Raw genomic sequence first — 15,417 nt, 5'->3', positions numbered from 1 at the left:
TGAGTTTACCTGCAGTAATTTGGAAAATGGTATCCAATCTTTGTGTCAGCAAGTTTTATTTAGGGTTAAACTGAAAAAGATTTGTTGTCCTGACATCTATTAGAAAGAAGGAAGGTTGATAGCTCCTATAAAACCATGCATTCAAATGCTTGTTATAGCTGGAAAGAAAAATAGCACGATGTTGTAACTGTGCACATTATTTAGGTATTTAAATAGATACAGTCTGATAATTGAATGTTTGATACGAGGAATCTTCCTAAATGAAGGATTGTTTTGTTGCTTTTGAGTATTGGCACTAATTGAGATCTATTAATGAATGAAAATGTGTTGCGTAATGCTCCTTGCTTCACAGCTTCTGTTGACAGGACACGTGTCATTGTGTTACCCTTCACTGTTCGGTCTGTGGCTGTCGCGATTTAACCCCAGCCAGCAACTAAGCACCATGCAGCCGCTTCCCCCTCCCTCCTCCCAGTGGGGTGGGGAGGAGGAGGGGAAAAAAAAACGTAAAACTCGTGGGTTGAGATAAGAACAGTTGAATAACCAAAATAAAATAAAATACACTACTAACTAATAATAATAATAATATAATAATAACAATGAAAAGGAATATAACAAAAAAAGAAATAACACCCAAGAAAAGACAAGTGATGCACAATGCAATTGCTCACCACCCACTGACTGATGCCCGAGCCACGATCCGCCCCTCCCGGCCAACTCCCCCCAGTTTATATACTGGGCATGAGGTTCCATGGTATGGAATACCCCTTTGGCTAGTTCAGGTCAGCTGCCCCAGCTATGCTCCCTCCCAGCTTCTTGCACACCTGCTTGCTGGCAGAACATGGGAAACTGAAAAGTCCTTGGCTTAAGATAAGTGCTACTTAGCAACAACTACAACCTCAGTGTGTTATCAACATCATTCTCACACTAAATCCAAAACAGCACTGTACCAGCTACTAAAAAGAAAGTTAACTCTGTCCCAGCCGAAACCAGGACAGTGGCTTGTTAAACTGAGGCAAATAATGAAATGATAAAATCTTTTAATAGAAGTATTCCATTCATCTGAAAATTATTAATCAAATAACTGCCTAGAAGTCCCATCTGCCATTGAAAGAAAATCTATTGTAATGGTTATATTTCAGCAGTAGTTTCTAACTGCAGGTTAATTTTTGTAGGTTTTCAAATTTTAAGAATTTTTCTTTAAGAATCACTAGTTGTAATCAGTTAAAGTTAAAATGCAGCTGGTGTTTTATGAAAACACTAGCAATTACCAAAAAATGAAGCAATTTTTAGTTGCTGAGAGCTGTGGAATTGAAACCAGTGATACTGTACTTCCATGTGACAGAAGCAAGGCATGGCAAGGCAGATGATACTTTGTTGAAAGTAATCCCTTAAATTTTGAAGGTTTAAAACTTAATTCTTTATAAAACATTTTAAACTACTACTTTTCCTCTTTTCTCCAGCTGTATCTTTTATTGGTTAGTGTCTAGTATATATACTTCACTGTACCTGATATCTCTGCCACTTCCTTGCTTTTCTGGATGATGTTGGAACTGTTGCTAGGTACGGACAAAGATGACTTCTGCCAGGAGGAAAGGCTTATGTGCTGTGATTTTCTCCAATAGCATCATTGGTTCTTCTACAAAGAGTGTCTTCAAGGCTGCCAGCTGAGAAGTGCCAGTCTCAGTCATGCCAGTTTAGTCTCTGATCTTGCCAGAAAGTCATTTAGTTGTATTTTGGATTATCTCAATGGGCTGTTTTTCTTTCCACTAACATAAAACTTTTGCAGAAAGGGTGATGTTGACTGTTCAGTGCTCAGTTGCTTCTTCACAATGGCAAATTTGGGTCTAATCTTTGTTAGGACCAAAAGACCTCTGAGAAGGGCTGGCAGGGACTGCTTTTAAGAAAAGACGTTTGAGAATGGTATTTAAAAGAATACATCTTCATCTTAAAATACATCTAACATATAAAAAGAATACATCTTAAAAGATACATCTTCAGAAAGTGTCATCTGATAGACAAGAACTGAAAGTAATACCTTGCTTCATATCATTACAGGTATTTTACCATTAACCTTGAGTTAAGGCTGTTGGCCTTGCCATCATGGTTAAATTCCAAGCTATGTAATGCCATTTTGCCTCCCTTAATTCCATTCTTATGTTAATTGGAAGCTATTCTTCCTAAAACCAGTTTCATAATGTTGCTGAAGCAGAGTGGTGTTAATGTTTCACCCTATGTGTAATTGCATTTTCAGTAGTGACGTGACATTATGACTCGGTGCAGCTTTTAGTGTTCTGGACTTGCTGTCTGACTCATTCCCTAGTTCCCCTCAAAATACAGCACAGATGGTATTAGGAAATTAAAATTTGGAATAGTTCCTTCTTCAAGCATTTCTGAAACTTTATGGACAGCTACAGGTCAGACCAGGAATTTGACTGGGTGATAATGAAAATGTCATTTTTGCTCTAATTTTCAAGCACAGTAACAAAAGGCTTAATTATCCAAACAAACATACAAAAGAACATTTTGCCATGTCTCGGCACTTGGAACTGGCTTTCCTTATGTTTGTCCTTCTGTTCATTACTGGCCACTTGCATTCTGCTACTCATTCATTTGAAAAATATGAGCAGAAAAGACAAATGTCTGTAAAATATACAACCCAGTGCCAATTGTGTGCCAATTTCAATCCAACTGTGTGGATTGAAAAGGCATGAAAAAATGCTATAGTAGTGATAATTTTTTTAAAGAGTGATGGATATTGCATTGTCCACAGTCAGGTAATTTGTATGTCTAAATAATGCCTGTAATAGTTGGAGCAATCTCTAATAATTCATCGACTGACTGAAGCAAGACCCGACAGAGTGCTGCTTCTCTGTCTGCAATGGGCCCCCTTTGGATAGCTATCTCCAGTCAGTCCCATGCTAACCGTCTGTGTTTGCAATGGGAGCGGGTGTAAGTCTATTGATTTTGGTTCATCATGGAAAACCTGAGCCACAGGACAATTGTTGCCACTGCTTTCATTCCTCTGCTGTCTTTTCCAGCATGAATTGACTGAGATGGAGGGAGCCTTCCCTCAGTTGCAGTACCTCCCCCTCGATGCGGTGGGTAGTCCCACAGAGCTGTAGGACATGGTGCAGTCAGGGCTCTGCAGCCCCTCGGTCAGGTTTGGGGCTGTATCTTGCATCCCTGTAAAGGGACTGTAGTTGGCACTAACATAAATAGGTTTTCAGCTTTAACAATGCCGGAGGCATATACAGGAGTCCTTTTTCTCCAGAGTGGTCTAAGGCACTTCATACTTTTCAGCAGTCGTGTTGTCATTTTCTCAGGGTGAAGCTCAGCTCTGTATAGCAAGCTCAACAACAGGCCTGGGCTGTGAGCCGTGCTTTTTAAGCCCTGTTTTGGCAGCCAGGGTGGTATGTAAATTGTGCCCAAGCTCTCCTCACAGAGGTGATTTTTTTTTTTTTTCTTTTTTCCCCCCTTCCTTCTGTGAAGACTGAGAGTATTGACACAGGAAATAACATCTTGGGTCTTTATATTTTGGGAAACGATACGGCTTGCCAGGTTGTGGCAAATTGTATTGTAATTTTTTATATAAACATTTGCTTTCTGTTAGAAATTAATCATAATTTTTAGTTTTAATACTATGTGATCCTTGAAATAATCCATTTGATTTTTATTTCTTTTGCAGCATGGATAAGAAAAAAAAGAAAGGATCCACCCACCATTGAGGTGAGAGAGATGAAGTGTCTTTAAATTTTTGATTGTTGTAATTAAACTACAGTAATTAATTAATAGTGGACTCATCTGTCCAATAATTTGTCACTTTTGGGGGAGAATTTAGTGTGTTGCTTGCCTAATTGATGAAATTATACACAGACTAGATATCTAACACTTAGGAAAAAGAAAAACAAATGGAAATATAAACTCCAATGTTCTTTAGTTGTTACCTGTTACTTTTATGTACGTGCTTTTAAGATGATCTATGTAGATTCTTTAAGATGATCATGGCCATTCAAGAGTTTCATTAATTAAACAAATTCTGAAATTAGTGCTATGAATTTTTAAAATAGGTCCTCTATGTGTTAATGCAAGGTTTCTTTTCATGGTAGTTGACATTAAAATGCAGGTTTCAAATCCAGTTGCCAGTGGATTCACCAGTACAGGAAAACAAATTGCACTAGCAGTTTACAGTGCTAATGAGATGGGGGAGTTGCAGCCATGACTTCTTCCGTAAGTAGTTGCTAATGGAATGAAGCAGAGAAATATCCCACAGTCTTTCATGCTGATGAGCGTGTAAAGCGTGGAACGAGTTTGAGTGTTGGTCTGTGTATACAGATGCACGCACATACACTACTTGCCCTGGATTTGTATTACAAGTTACTAAGCACTAGCTAGGAATGAGTGAGTACATGAGGCATGGTTTACTACAGAAGATTCAAACTGACACCTGCAGAGGCAGATACTTGACTTACACCAGTAGGAATAACTGTGTCGAATTCTTTGAAGCTATGTTGGCATGCTCTGGGCAAAGATTTGGTCACTGAGATCTTCTGGAATATACTGGTTTGTGAAAAGTTGTCCTGCCTGCCTGTGTGTTAAGATGATGTGGGGAAGCTTGTCAGCTGATGTTTACAAGCTGTAACTCATTGAAATGAGCTCCCACGCAACTTACAGCTTTTCAACTAATTCTCTCTGCCTCTGTTTTGTGCTTGCCACTGAGGTTGTAGAGATAATAAGGGCTATAACAGACCCATGAATGGAAGACTTTTAAGTTAAATTTATCCTCAAAGCTTTTTAGGACTTAAAGCAAATTAACACGCTTTTCTTTGCATTAACATTCGGGGAAGTATTACGTGTGATTTTTTTAAAAAAAATTTAATTTTTTTTTTCCCCCTCCCTCCTCATCCTAGTTACTTGTGCAGAAGTGGTAGTACAGCAGTTGTTCTATCTAAGCATGGACTGATCTCCTTTTAAGTGGCTCTGGCTCATACTAACTGTATACATGCAACTTTTATTGTTGAAATTACCACCTCATGTGATACTTGAAGATGGGCGGTGTTGCATGTCTTTTGTCCTATCATTTCCATGAGCCGGACTGCCATGATAATTGTGCTAAGATAAGCCTGCTCCAGAGAACGCAGGCAGCCTTGGGTTTGGAATTGGTGCAATAAAGCTCCTCGTGGCGCTGGAGGTGTTGGTTCTGTTTCAAAATAGGGAGCAAGGAGTCTCCACAGGTGAGAGAACTGTGGCTCGATAGTGTTCTAAATATTTTACCTTCCAGAAAGAGCAATTTATGGAGAATGAAAGATTATTGGGAGTAATGGTGCATTCAGAGTTACAGGACTGCTTATACCTTCAGTTTCATGAGGTAATAGATATGAAAAATAATTTAGCAGCTGGGTACTTTGCCTGCAGGGCTGTGCATTGACCTTATCAGAGTAGAAGTGATATACCAGGAATTTGAAAAGTAGTTATCTTTTCTTTCAAGTAATCTCTAAATTGTTTTTTCCTGTATAAGAAAAGGCAGTTCAAATATATGTATGTTAAAAATTCTTGCTAATATTTTGAAAATAATGCTGCAGTCACATTTTAAATATGTGATAGTGCAGCTTAATTTTTTTTTCTGTATTCGTGTAGGGTGATATGTATGATCTACTTTTCTCCTGATTTAAAACTGTTATATCACAAACCCTTATACCACAATATCATTATAAATATAATTATACTAGTGAAGTACATACAGAATACTGTTTGGTCCCTATTTTTAGGACTGATTGGCCTTAGTGTTTTAGCTACATAAACTTTACTGGCTGCTATTCTGTATTATATTCCCTTTTTGACAGTAATGCTGATGTAAACTGCTGTTTGACAGCTATGGAATGAGGGAATATTTGTGACCATATTTCATGTTGAAACCCTGTATAACAAATCTCCTTGTTCTTTCAGATATTTCTCATGAGACTAGACTATTTCTGAAAAAGGATGCAAAGCCCACAAATTTTGCATTTTTGCTTTAATGACATTTTACTGTCAACATCGTATTGTAACACCACAAAACAGCATTACAGTTCCTAAAGCATAAGTTTCTGGAGCTGTGCCTATGTTCCTACCTTTGTGGTCTGTAATACCACTTTTTTGGGGATGGTTTTCCTTTTTTTCCTGTCCTTTGCCCATCATCTTTTTTTTTTCTTTCTAATATAAAATGACATATGTTAAACTTTATTAAAACTTCTGTTCCCCTTCTCTGCTCTGTTTGCCTACCATCCCCCTTTAGTATTTTATGTTTGTTTTTTTATATTTGTCAAGCTTGTCTTTTATTCAGCTCTCAGCTATGGATGATAGAGGTTGCCAAACTGCTCAGGCTATCAGGTCTCATGATGAGCTCTATGATCAAACTTTCATTTAAAATATTGCAGAGATATGGCTTCACAAGTCAGCTGGTTCTTACTGATAGCACTGATGAACACATTTTGGGAACCAATGGTTTGGTGAATACTGTAGGCCAACAAAAAGTCATTCATAATCATCACGACGTGTCAGTCACTTAAGAGAGAATGAATGTGAGTTGTCTGTCCTTACACTGGTCAAGGTAGCTGGGTCATAACACCAGCTAAGTCTGTTGACGATGTTCTGAAGGCTTGATAATGTCTTGGGTTCAGGCCGTTCTTTCTTCCGCAAACACCTAGCTGATCTTTTTTTGCTGCCATTATAAATCTTTCATTTTCTCACAGAAGAAATTGCTTTACATCTCTTTTTCTTTAGAATTTTTTTTTTTTTCTGGAAGAATACTCCAGTGACTTCACAAGACAACTTGTTCAGTGTTCAGTGTTTCACATACTTAACGATTTCTTTCCTCCCTGCGCCACCAACGCTTTTTCCCCATTTTTGGAGGAAGTCACTTAGACTTTTGTGTACTGGGCTAGTCGTAACCCAAGAACGCTGCTCATTGCCTTGGTTATTTCTAATCTGACCAGTAACATAAGGCATGTTAGTGGTTGGAAGCCTCGGGTTTTAAAAGCCAGCTTATGGGATACTGGAAACAGTTGGTTGCCTTTTGATTTTATTACAGCTTGAAATATGCCAAGTCTCAACTCATTTATGATGAGGCTGATAACTTTGCAAATGAATGCAGATCAAGTTGTGTCTTATCTTGCGCTTAAACGTATTCTGTTCCTGGGGTAATCAGGGAGTCCATCTTGATAGAGAATTTCAGATCACGTCTGCACCCAGTGTAATATATGTACACATACATACACACATACTGCTTTATAACAGGTGAGAATCTGAGCTTGTATATGTATATTTTTGCATTACTATAGCGTTCTGTCATCTGTTCCTTTATATATATTGTGTATGGTCATATATGGGTGGCTGAGGAAAATTTGTCATTACCTTTATTCCTGTGCAGCTGTAAATTATGTTTTAACCAATTTAACAAGTGATGAATAATTAAGTAGACTATTACATTTCTTTATTATGTATATAGGAAACTAGATGTATGTAGGATGTTTTTGGGCAAATAGGAAATGTGTCCTTGTCTAGAGAGCTTACAGTTTTAAATTAATGAAAATGTTTTAAAGGCTACAAATATTAAAATATTTTTAATCAAATGCTATTTTGTGGAAGCAGATTTAATAACTTATCACTTTACATGCAAATTAGTTTACCTGCTAAGCATTAATGTTGTCGGAATTTATTAACAAAAGTTGTCTTGGGATATAACAGTTTTATAGGAGTGATGTTCCATCCATGCAAATTATTTCTTTAGGAGACTATTTCCTTCCATTCTTCGAGCCATAGTCCACTTTCAGTACGGTTTATCAACTAGGTTGTAAGGTAAACATAAACATGCTGTCTCACATACACTTCTACCTCCTAGTTTTCCTTCTGGCTACAGATTTCACTCCTGATTTAAAACATGACATCTTTATGTTTTGGATTTTTCACATCTCGGTTGCAAAGGAAATTAAAAATGCTCTTGGGAGGCAGGGGGAAAATCCTGCTCTTCAGGACTCCTTTTTTTGAGCTTATGTTGCTATTCCATCACCAAAGTGGAACTCCCCAAATTTAAAAGATGTTAGACAATGTAACACCTATAGGACGACTGTGGGTATGTCTCACTCTTTTTAAGCACCTCCATGAATTTCAAGCAAGTTCTGCTGATAAGAACTTGTTGAGACTTCTCAGCACTTTGTTGACAGGCAACTTTGCATGGCATTCACAAGCTTTGCTGCATTCTACATCTCCTGTTTTCATTCTGGGTCACACTCCCTTTAAAAAAAATGGTTTGTTTAAAATCTGAGATAGCATTATGTAAATATATTAAAACTACTAATGAAAGAAATTGTTATTTTCTGTGGGTGCAGCTCCTAATTGAGATAGTGGCTGGATGCATAAGATACTTGTAAGCTTTGGTTATGGTGCCTGTTTCAATAGAGTATCTACCTCTCTATCTGTCTCTCATCTTTATATGATCAGTGCATATGTAACACACAGCCAGGTTTTCCCCCACATAGATAGTGGGAGTCATTTCAAAATTGGTTTAGGTATCTTGTATCTAAGACACATTGAGTCTTCAGCTTCTAAACCTGGAAGGAACTGAGAGGCATATTTTTAAGGATGTAGCAAACCTTAAGAATATCAGGCATATAGGGAGTTTTTAAGCCTTTCTATGCCTAACTTCTATTTCATTTCTTTAGTATTTCTGATTTCAGAGGGCATCAGATTTGTAGGGGCTTTTAAAGAACCCTACTGTCTGTAACACGAGGTACCTGAATGTATTTAGAAATCTAAACTTTATTTTTTTCCCGTAACAGACCTTGTAGCCATGTCCTACTTCTGACAATGTCCTGAGGTTCAAGAGTATCTGAGTAACTTGGCATTGTTTATGGCCTTGTCTGTAGAATGGAGATAAAGTTACAGACTATCTTGGGGTGCCAGAAAATGCATGAGGAAAAACCAGAGAAGGTTCTCATGGCAATGCCTAGAGAAACTGGTACGGAGAGAAATGAGGTTTATCTCTGAACCTGGCAATGTGATATCCTGCAATTGCTAGATGTGTACCTATAGTAACGCTACTCTGTGAACACACATCTTTGTACTAGAAGTCACTTCACTGTTAAGCTAGATGCCGCTTCCTCTGTAGTTCACACAGGGCTGCATAGCTACAAGTATTCTCAGTTTGAATTGAAACCTCACTGTTGCTTTGTATGCATGTATATGTATGTATGTTAATATTTCATGGGAAGTAAAGTAGAATCGCATGTTCCTTTAATGTCAAGAGCCTGAAAATAGTTTGAAATAGAAAACCATAGTAAATGACCACTTTTCTCATGCATTATGTACTTGTTACACAGTAACAAAACTCAGTGGCTTCTGAATTGCACAGTTGGATAGAAGGTGAAATGTTAAAAAAAGAAACTTTTTGTGACAGCTCCTGTCTTCTTTCAAACTATTTCTAGCATTTCCATAATTATCTGCTTTGACAACCTCCTTGTCAAGGGAGGAAAAATGTACTTCAGTGAGTTGTAATAAGCATAAGGTTTCAATGCTCTTTCCTCCCCTCCCCTCTCTCCCCCCCCCCTCCCCCCCAATTACATTGAAATTACATTGTGTTTGGTTGCCACAATGCATACCCACTTTTCCCATTTATTTGAGCACAGGTATTATTTATTTGAGAGATGGTATGATCAAAACTAGCTTCAGTCACGGAGATTAGTTTAAACAGAATTCACGTTCCTTTAACCAGAATGGGATGCAGTTTAGAAAAATTCTTTGTTTGACACTGTTGGGATTGCACTCTATAGTTTTGCTTCTATCTTTCAGATGCTTCAGTTGAGAAGTTTTAAAATGAGAACTCTGACATGGAGATTGTACATTCTTGCATAGAGAGTAGGGTTTAGCAAATGAGTATTTTAGTCCTGAAGCCACAAAAAGCTGCAGAATATGATTTGCAGGTCTGGGAAACGCTGTTAAAAAAGCACAGGGATAAACATCTCTCCAAGCAAAATATTTTCCAGCATTGTCATCCAGGATCATAACCAGGATTGAAAATTTGGGACATATTCAAATGACTTGACTTGCACTAAATAGCATTTTGCATAGTAAATTGTGCATGATTCCAGAGGGGATTATTACTCAGTGTGAAAGGGCAGTAAAAATTGACAATATAAAGAGCTGAGCTACAAAAGTCTAAATAGAAGGGAGCGGTCAGAGAAGTCACTCAAAAAAAAAAAAAAAAAAAAAAAGAAAAGAGAACTTGAAGAAGCCATCATCTTGTAGAGTTTTTCCCTCTTACTCACTTTAACTTTCTCCTCAGGTTTGAAACATAGGTGCTTGTCAGCCTCTACAGAAGAGTATCAAGGCACCAATTTGTCCCATTGCTTCCAGTTTGCCTGTGCTGCAGATCCCAAGGCTGTAGGGGAGAGAGCTGCTGCCGCTCTGCTACTCCTCTCTGTGTGGGAGGGAGTGCACGGAGCATTGGCTCAGTCTCCTAATTCACTGTCAGCACAGCTGAATGGGGGTGGAGGGAGAAGTAACGTGTACCAGGAAAAGGGCTGGTACAGATTACATCATATGTGGAGTAAGGGGAAAGCAAGGACCAAACTGGGACTGAGTCACAGCTACAGTTCCTTGTTTGCTCTGTGGGCATCAAGGCTATGCATTGCCCTTTATTCAGGGCAGAGTGCAGTGGTGCCAGGCTAGTTTGTGATTTTTGCTGCTTCTACACAGTTTCATCTGTGATCTTGAACGTATATGTAGTTCTGTACAAAAATCTTTACAGTATTATAAAAATAATTCAGGCACAAACCCTTACTGACTCCATGTGTTGCTGACATGCTTTACATTCCAGTGTCTGTGCCTTTTCTCTTCCTTTTGCCTCTTGTTACATGTTCTTGCCAAATACATGTGTGCTACGCTGGTTCCCTAGAGACTATGCCAGCTCATGCCAGAAATTCTGTAGCTCAGAAGTAGCAATATAGTAATTTAGTAATAGTTAGCTTGCTTCTCTGTAGATTTGATTTAAACAAAAATTGCTGTGAGATAGAATTAGTATTTAACTGATTTAGCTTGGTAGTAAATGTGGTATTAGCACTGCATTTGAAACTAAATATTGGGCTGTCATCAGAGCATATATTTGTACATATATTTGTAATCAATATATCGGTTTAACACTTACACGTTAATTGTGGAGTGCTTTAAACCTTAATTGCAATTTTTGTGCTGTTACTGATTGATTCCAAAGAATTAGTGCATCTCTCATTTACAGGATTAGGAACCCAAAATGCACAAACAGCTGTCATCTGGAGTGAACGGTAACAGATGACCCTAAGGAGTTGCCTTTCCCTTACAATAGAATGGGAGTCAGAGTTTCCTGTTTCGAAAACCTGTGGTACCATTAGAGGTCTGTTTCTGTATCTGCTTATGTTTAAGGTTGTTGCAGGTTGCAAGCAAAAGTAACTGTTCTAAAACAGCAGCTATGTTAGTTTAGTGATGTTTGGATAATTTATCTGATTAATGTTCAAAGGTCAAAAAAGCTGTTGTACAAAGCCTAGACAATGAGAGATGCCATAAATTGTGGTGTATCCAACAAAGATCATTCAGATCAGTTTACTTTTGAATTATGCAGGGTGCATCCTTCTAAAAAAATCAGAGTGCACAGAACACAGTCCGTATTTTAAAATTGCAACTGATCAGAGATTTGCTCAAAAACTAAACCTGAATAAAGCAAATCTTACATTTATTTGACTAATGTTCATTGTCAATTGACCAAAGATATTTAGCATGTATGTTCTTTACAAAATTAGCAGTCAGTTGGCTCAGTGTTTGATTTAAATAAGTATCTTCACAAAGCCAGATACGCCTTTCTAATTCAAACTGCGCCTCTGTTTTTGCCATGCACTGACACAGCCCTTCGTTTACCACACTATTTCTTATTCCCAGCCTGGCATTGCTGAGCTCATGCTCAGTTGCTGAGTTAACAAGACCTGCCCTGGATCAGAACATTCAGTCCTTCCCAGTGATGAGGTCCTCTCTCTGCCTCCTACTCTTGAAATATGATGTAATATCCGATTATTTCGTCTTGCCTATTTAACTTGTCAAACTGGAAAATGGAATTTCGTTAACCAGTTTGGCGATATTATAAAAACAGGAGAATTGGCTTAACTTCTAGCACTTTGCTGGACTTTTAGTTAATTTGTCAGTGAAGAAAAAATTCTGACATGTTAAATTGTCTTGTAACAATCAACTTTTTTAATACTGTTCAAAACAGATTTTTTTCCTTTCCATTTGTCATTTTTTAAATTTTTGCTAACTTGTACATATGAATTTTTAACAGGCAGAGTTCAAAGTTCAAGTTCATTCATGATTAAACATAAAATATTCAAACTAGAAATCAAAATGCAAGTATTCTATGAATATGTAGTGTCTGTACAGTTCAAACAAAGAACATTAATTTGTCCAGATGTTTCTCAGTTCTGGCATCAAATAATAGTTAGCTAACCCTATGCAAATCAAGAGAAATCATGAGTACTTCAACATATGTAATTAAGATAACTTAGGAAGTTGGAATAGTTTCTAAGACAACATAAAGAAGCTATTTATTTTTAATTTAATCAAAATACAAACCCATCTGAAATGGGTAATACATAAAACCCTTGTATTTATAGGTTTGGGTATAGTGTCTTTAGAAAATCATCTGGAAAGAACGAAAGCAAACCAAGTACCAGTCTGTTAAAATAACCTTTAAACAATCCCTCTTGGACATTGTTACATTGGTACTGTATGTCCAGCCACCTGCATCCTTGGAGCTACTTGTTCACAAGTTTGGGTGGCCCATTGCCTTCAGGAGATTGAAAATGGTCCATGAGAGGCAAGTGGTGGTGTAACTGATGGCTGGCTTGAGGACTGAGAGGGAAACAGTAAGTAAGCAAGAGGAAAGGGAGGAGGAGTTCCTCAGATTGTGGGGTTCAGGAAGTGCTACAGGATAGAAAGGTAGAGACATTTGCCTGTGGAGAAGACTAGCAAGAAGTGTTCAGTAAAGGCTAGTCAGTACTGAGCAAGACCCCAGTTGAAGGAATAAGCAAGTCTAGAGAAACCTTTTTTGTATTTATGACATTTTCGTACCAGGAGGAACCAATTTTATTTATTCTGTAAAGCTACAGGTTTATTCAGAAGAGGGAAAGCAGCGACAATATGAGATCCTTTAAGAGTGAAAGAATGCTGCATTCCAAATCTTCAGCCTACAAAGCAGGTCTTCCAGTATAGCCTGGTAGGCACTGAAAATCCTTTGACTAGAGACAAACTCCTAGATTTTTCTCCTTCTATGGAGTAGAGGTGAATACAGTTTCCAAGGAGCAGAGGATGCTTGGTGATACATCTCAGCTGCCAGAGTTAAATGAGAGCTTTAAACAAAAGTATAGTTTGCAAGCAAAGCGGAAATTTCATGCCAGTGGTATGAAATACAGCCTGATCCCTTTTGCAGCAACACACTTGGAAGACAGCAACATGTCTTGGGCTGTGTTGCCTCCATGAGCAGGCCGTCTTTCATTCTTTGTTCATGCAGCTGCTACTGCTAAGACGTCAGAATATGCAGGAGTCATCAGTTTCTGGATGAAAAGCAGCTGCCTCAAACTCCACATAGGGCCATAAGGCCATTTCCTTAATAATGATGTTAGGTTCTTCAAGAAAACCTTAGAGGTTGCATTCTTAAACCCTGCCTTTCTAAGGAGGGAAGGCATGCAGCTCCAATCTTTAGAAGAATTAAAAACCTCATAGAGCTTACAGTAGTCATCAAAGCTGGACAAGTAGTTTCCTGCAGTGAGTAAAATTTCTTCTTTTACATTCCACCTAAAAGCAAACTGTAGAACATGTAGTTGGACCTAGTTCTTGCCACATCGTGTGTATCTTGTTCCAAATGCTGAGAGCTGATGCATTTCAAGGTGAACATCTACATGTAAGGATTTCAACTGGTATAAAATATGGCTGGATGTCTTCAGGTATTTTTCATTTTTTAGTTTTGCAGCATAATCCAAATCCTTAGATTTCTCTTTTAATAAAAACAATGAAGGGCATTTCTGATATTCTTTAGATGCCATGTGCCTCCTGAGAACTGCAGGTTCAAAGGGCTTATATAATTTATTTATATAAAGAGAGTATTGGAAGAACAAGCTAACCCTTAGAGAACTGCAGTTACCTGATAGATACCGTGTTCTCTGTGTTGGATAAAATGATTTTGTATTTCCCCTAAAGGTCAGAGCACATTACATATTCATGTTCTTATATTTCAGCAGAAAACTTAAATGGTATGTTTTGGGGGGCAGTTTATAGTGAAGCTAGCCATTTTATAAAATATTTCAATTCCTCTTGGAAGAGGAGGGAAGATAAATGTTCTGAACCTGCCAATGTAATTTATTAAAAAAAAAAAAAAAAAGCTTTTGGCTCCCAGTCACTGTTTACAGTATATCAAACAGTAAAGGATTGCATAGCAACGGTGCTTCAAAGTCAAAATGTAGCTGTGTGCAGGTGAGTTGGAAGAGCCTGTGGTGCCGTGCAGATTTACAGACTACTTGTCATGGGCAGAAGAGCCCAGCTGATGTCCTTTTCTCTACCACTGTTCAGCAGGTGATAGGAAGCCCTGTAGAACCAGGAGGGTGTCTGGGGAGGAACCTTTCTAACACTCACTGTATTTAATTGCAGTAAGCCATGCAGATAAACTGAAGCCAAATTTGGAAGATTATTTATAAAGATCCTGCACATTTCTAGTGTGTTTTAAGGATAATTTCTTCTGTAAATATGCATGCAATATTTTCATTAAAATTTGCATTTTGAACCAAGTTGATTATTCTATTCAAATTTGGAACTACTTGGATCTTTTATTGAAATGCCTGTAATGGCAGGGAACCTTCAGTCTCGTAACTGCTTCAAACTGCAGTGGCTATGGTAATTGAACCAATAGTATTTAGAAATACAATCAAAATGTTTTAAAAAAAAAAAGTATCTGTTCTAGTGAGACTTGAGAATGAAGTATTTGCTGGTGATAATATTAGAAACAGGAAGGACTCGGTGCCCATGAGAGAATTCCACAGAACAAACATGCCAGTACCAAAGGACAAGATGTTTATGCTAAGGAAACTCACCTACTTGACCCAATTTTTCTAATGTGCCAATTGACACAAGATTCCTGATTCACATTTTGTTTAGTTTGAGCACAGGAACCCTGATTTCAGTGTACATGTTAGTGGCACGAATTTAATGCATAAAATGGATGCATGCAGATACTTTGAACTTGAAAAATTTTTGTCCTGGTGTGGATTGCATAGAAGATTCTGAACAAGTCACTTCAGTATTTTTTTTTCTGTGTTTGCTAATGAGGATCATTCCTCATGTTTTTTTCAAGATCAACATGGTTATTTTACTAGA

General features: G+C 37.8%; 1 protein-coding gene across 1 annotated transcript in view; it reads left to right on the top strand.

Moving 5' to 3' along the window:
- Positions 1-15,417, top strand: part of NDUFAF2 (NADH:ubiquinone oxidoreductase complex assembly factor 2) — a 75,470-nt gene that overhangs the window by 57,061 nt on the left and 2,992 nt on the right. Inside the window, exon 3 of the mRNA XM_050913434.1 lies at positions 3,686-3,726. Within this exon, the coding sequence (XP_050769391.1) occupies positions 3,686-3,726 (41 nt within the window). The remainder of the gene's footprint in view (positions 1-3,685; positions 3,727-15,417) is intronic.

Source organism: Gymnogyps californianus, chromosome Z (genome assembly GCF_018139145.2).
Source record: "Gymnogyps californianus isolate 813 chromosome Z, ASM1813914v2, whole genome shotgun sequence".
In the NCBI taxonomy this organism is placed as follows: domain Eukaryota; kingdom Metazoa; phylum Chordata; class Aves; order Accipitriformes; family Cathartidae; genus Gymnogyps; species Gymnogyps californianus.
This window is presented reverse-complemented; position numbering and strand designations above follow the sequence as displayed.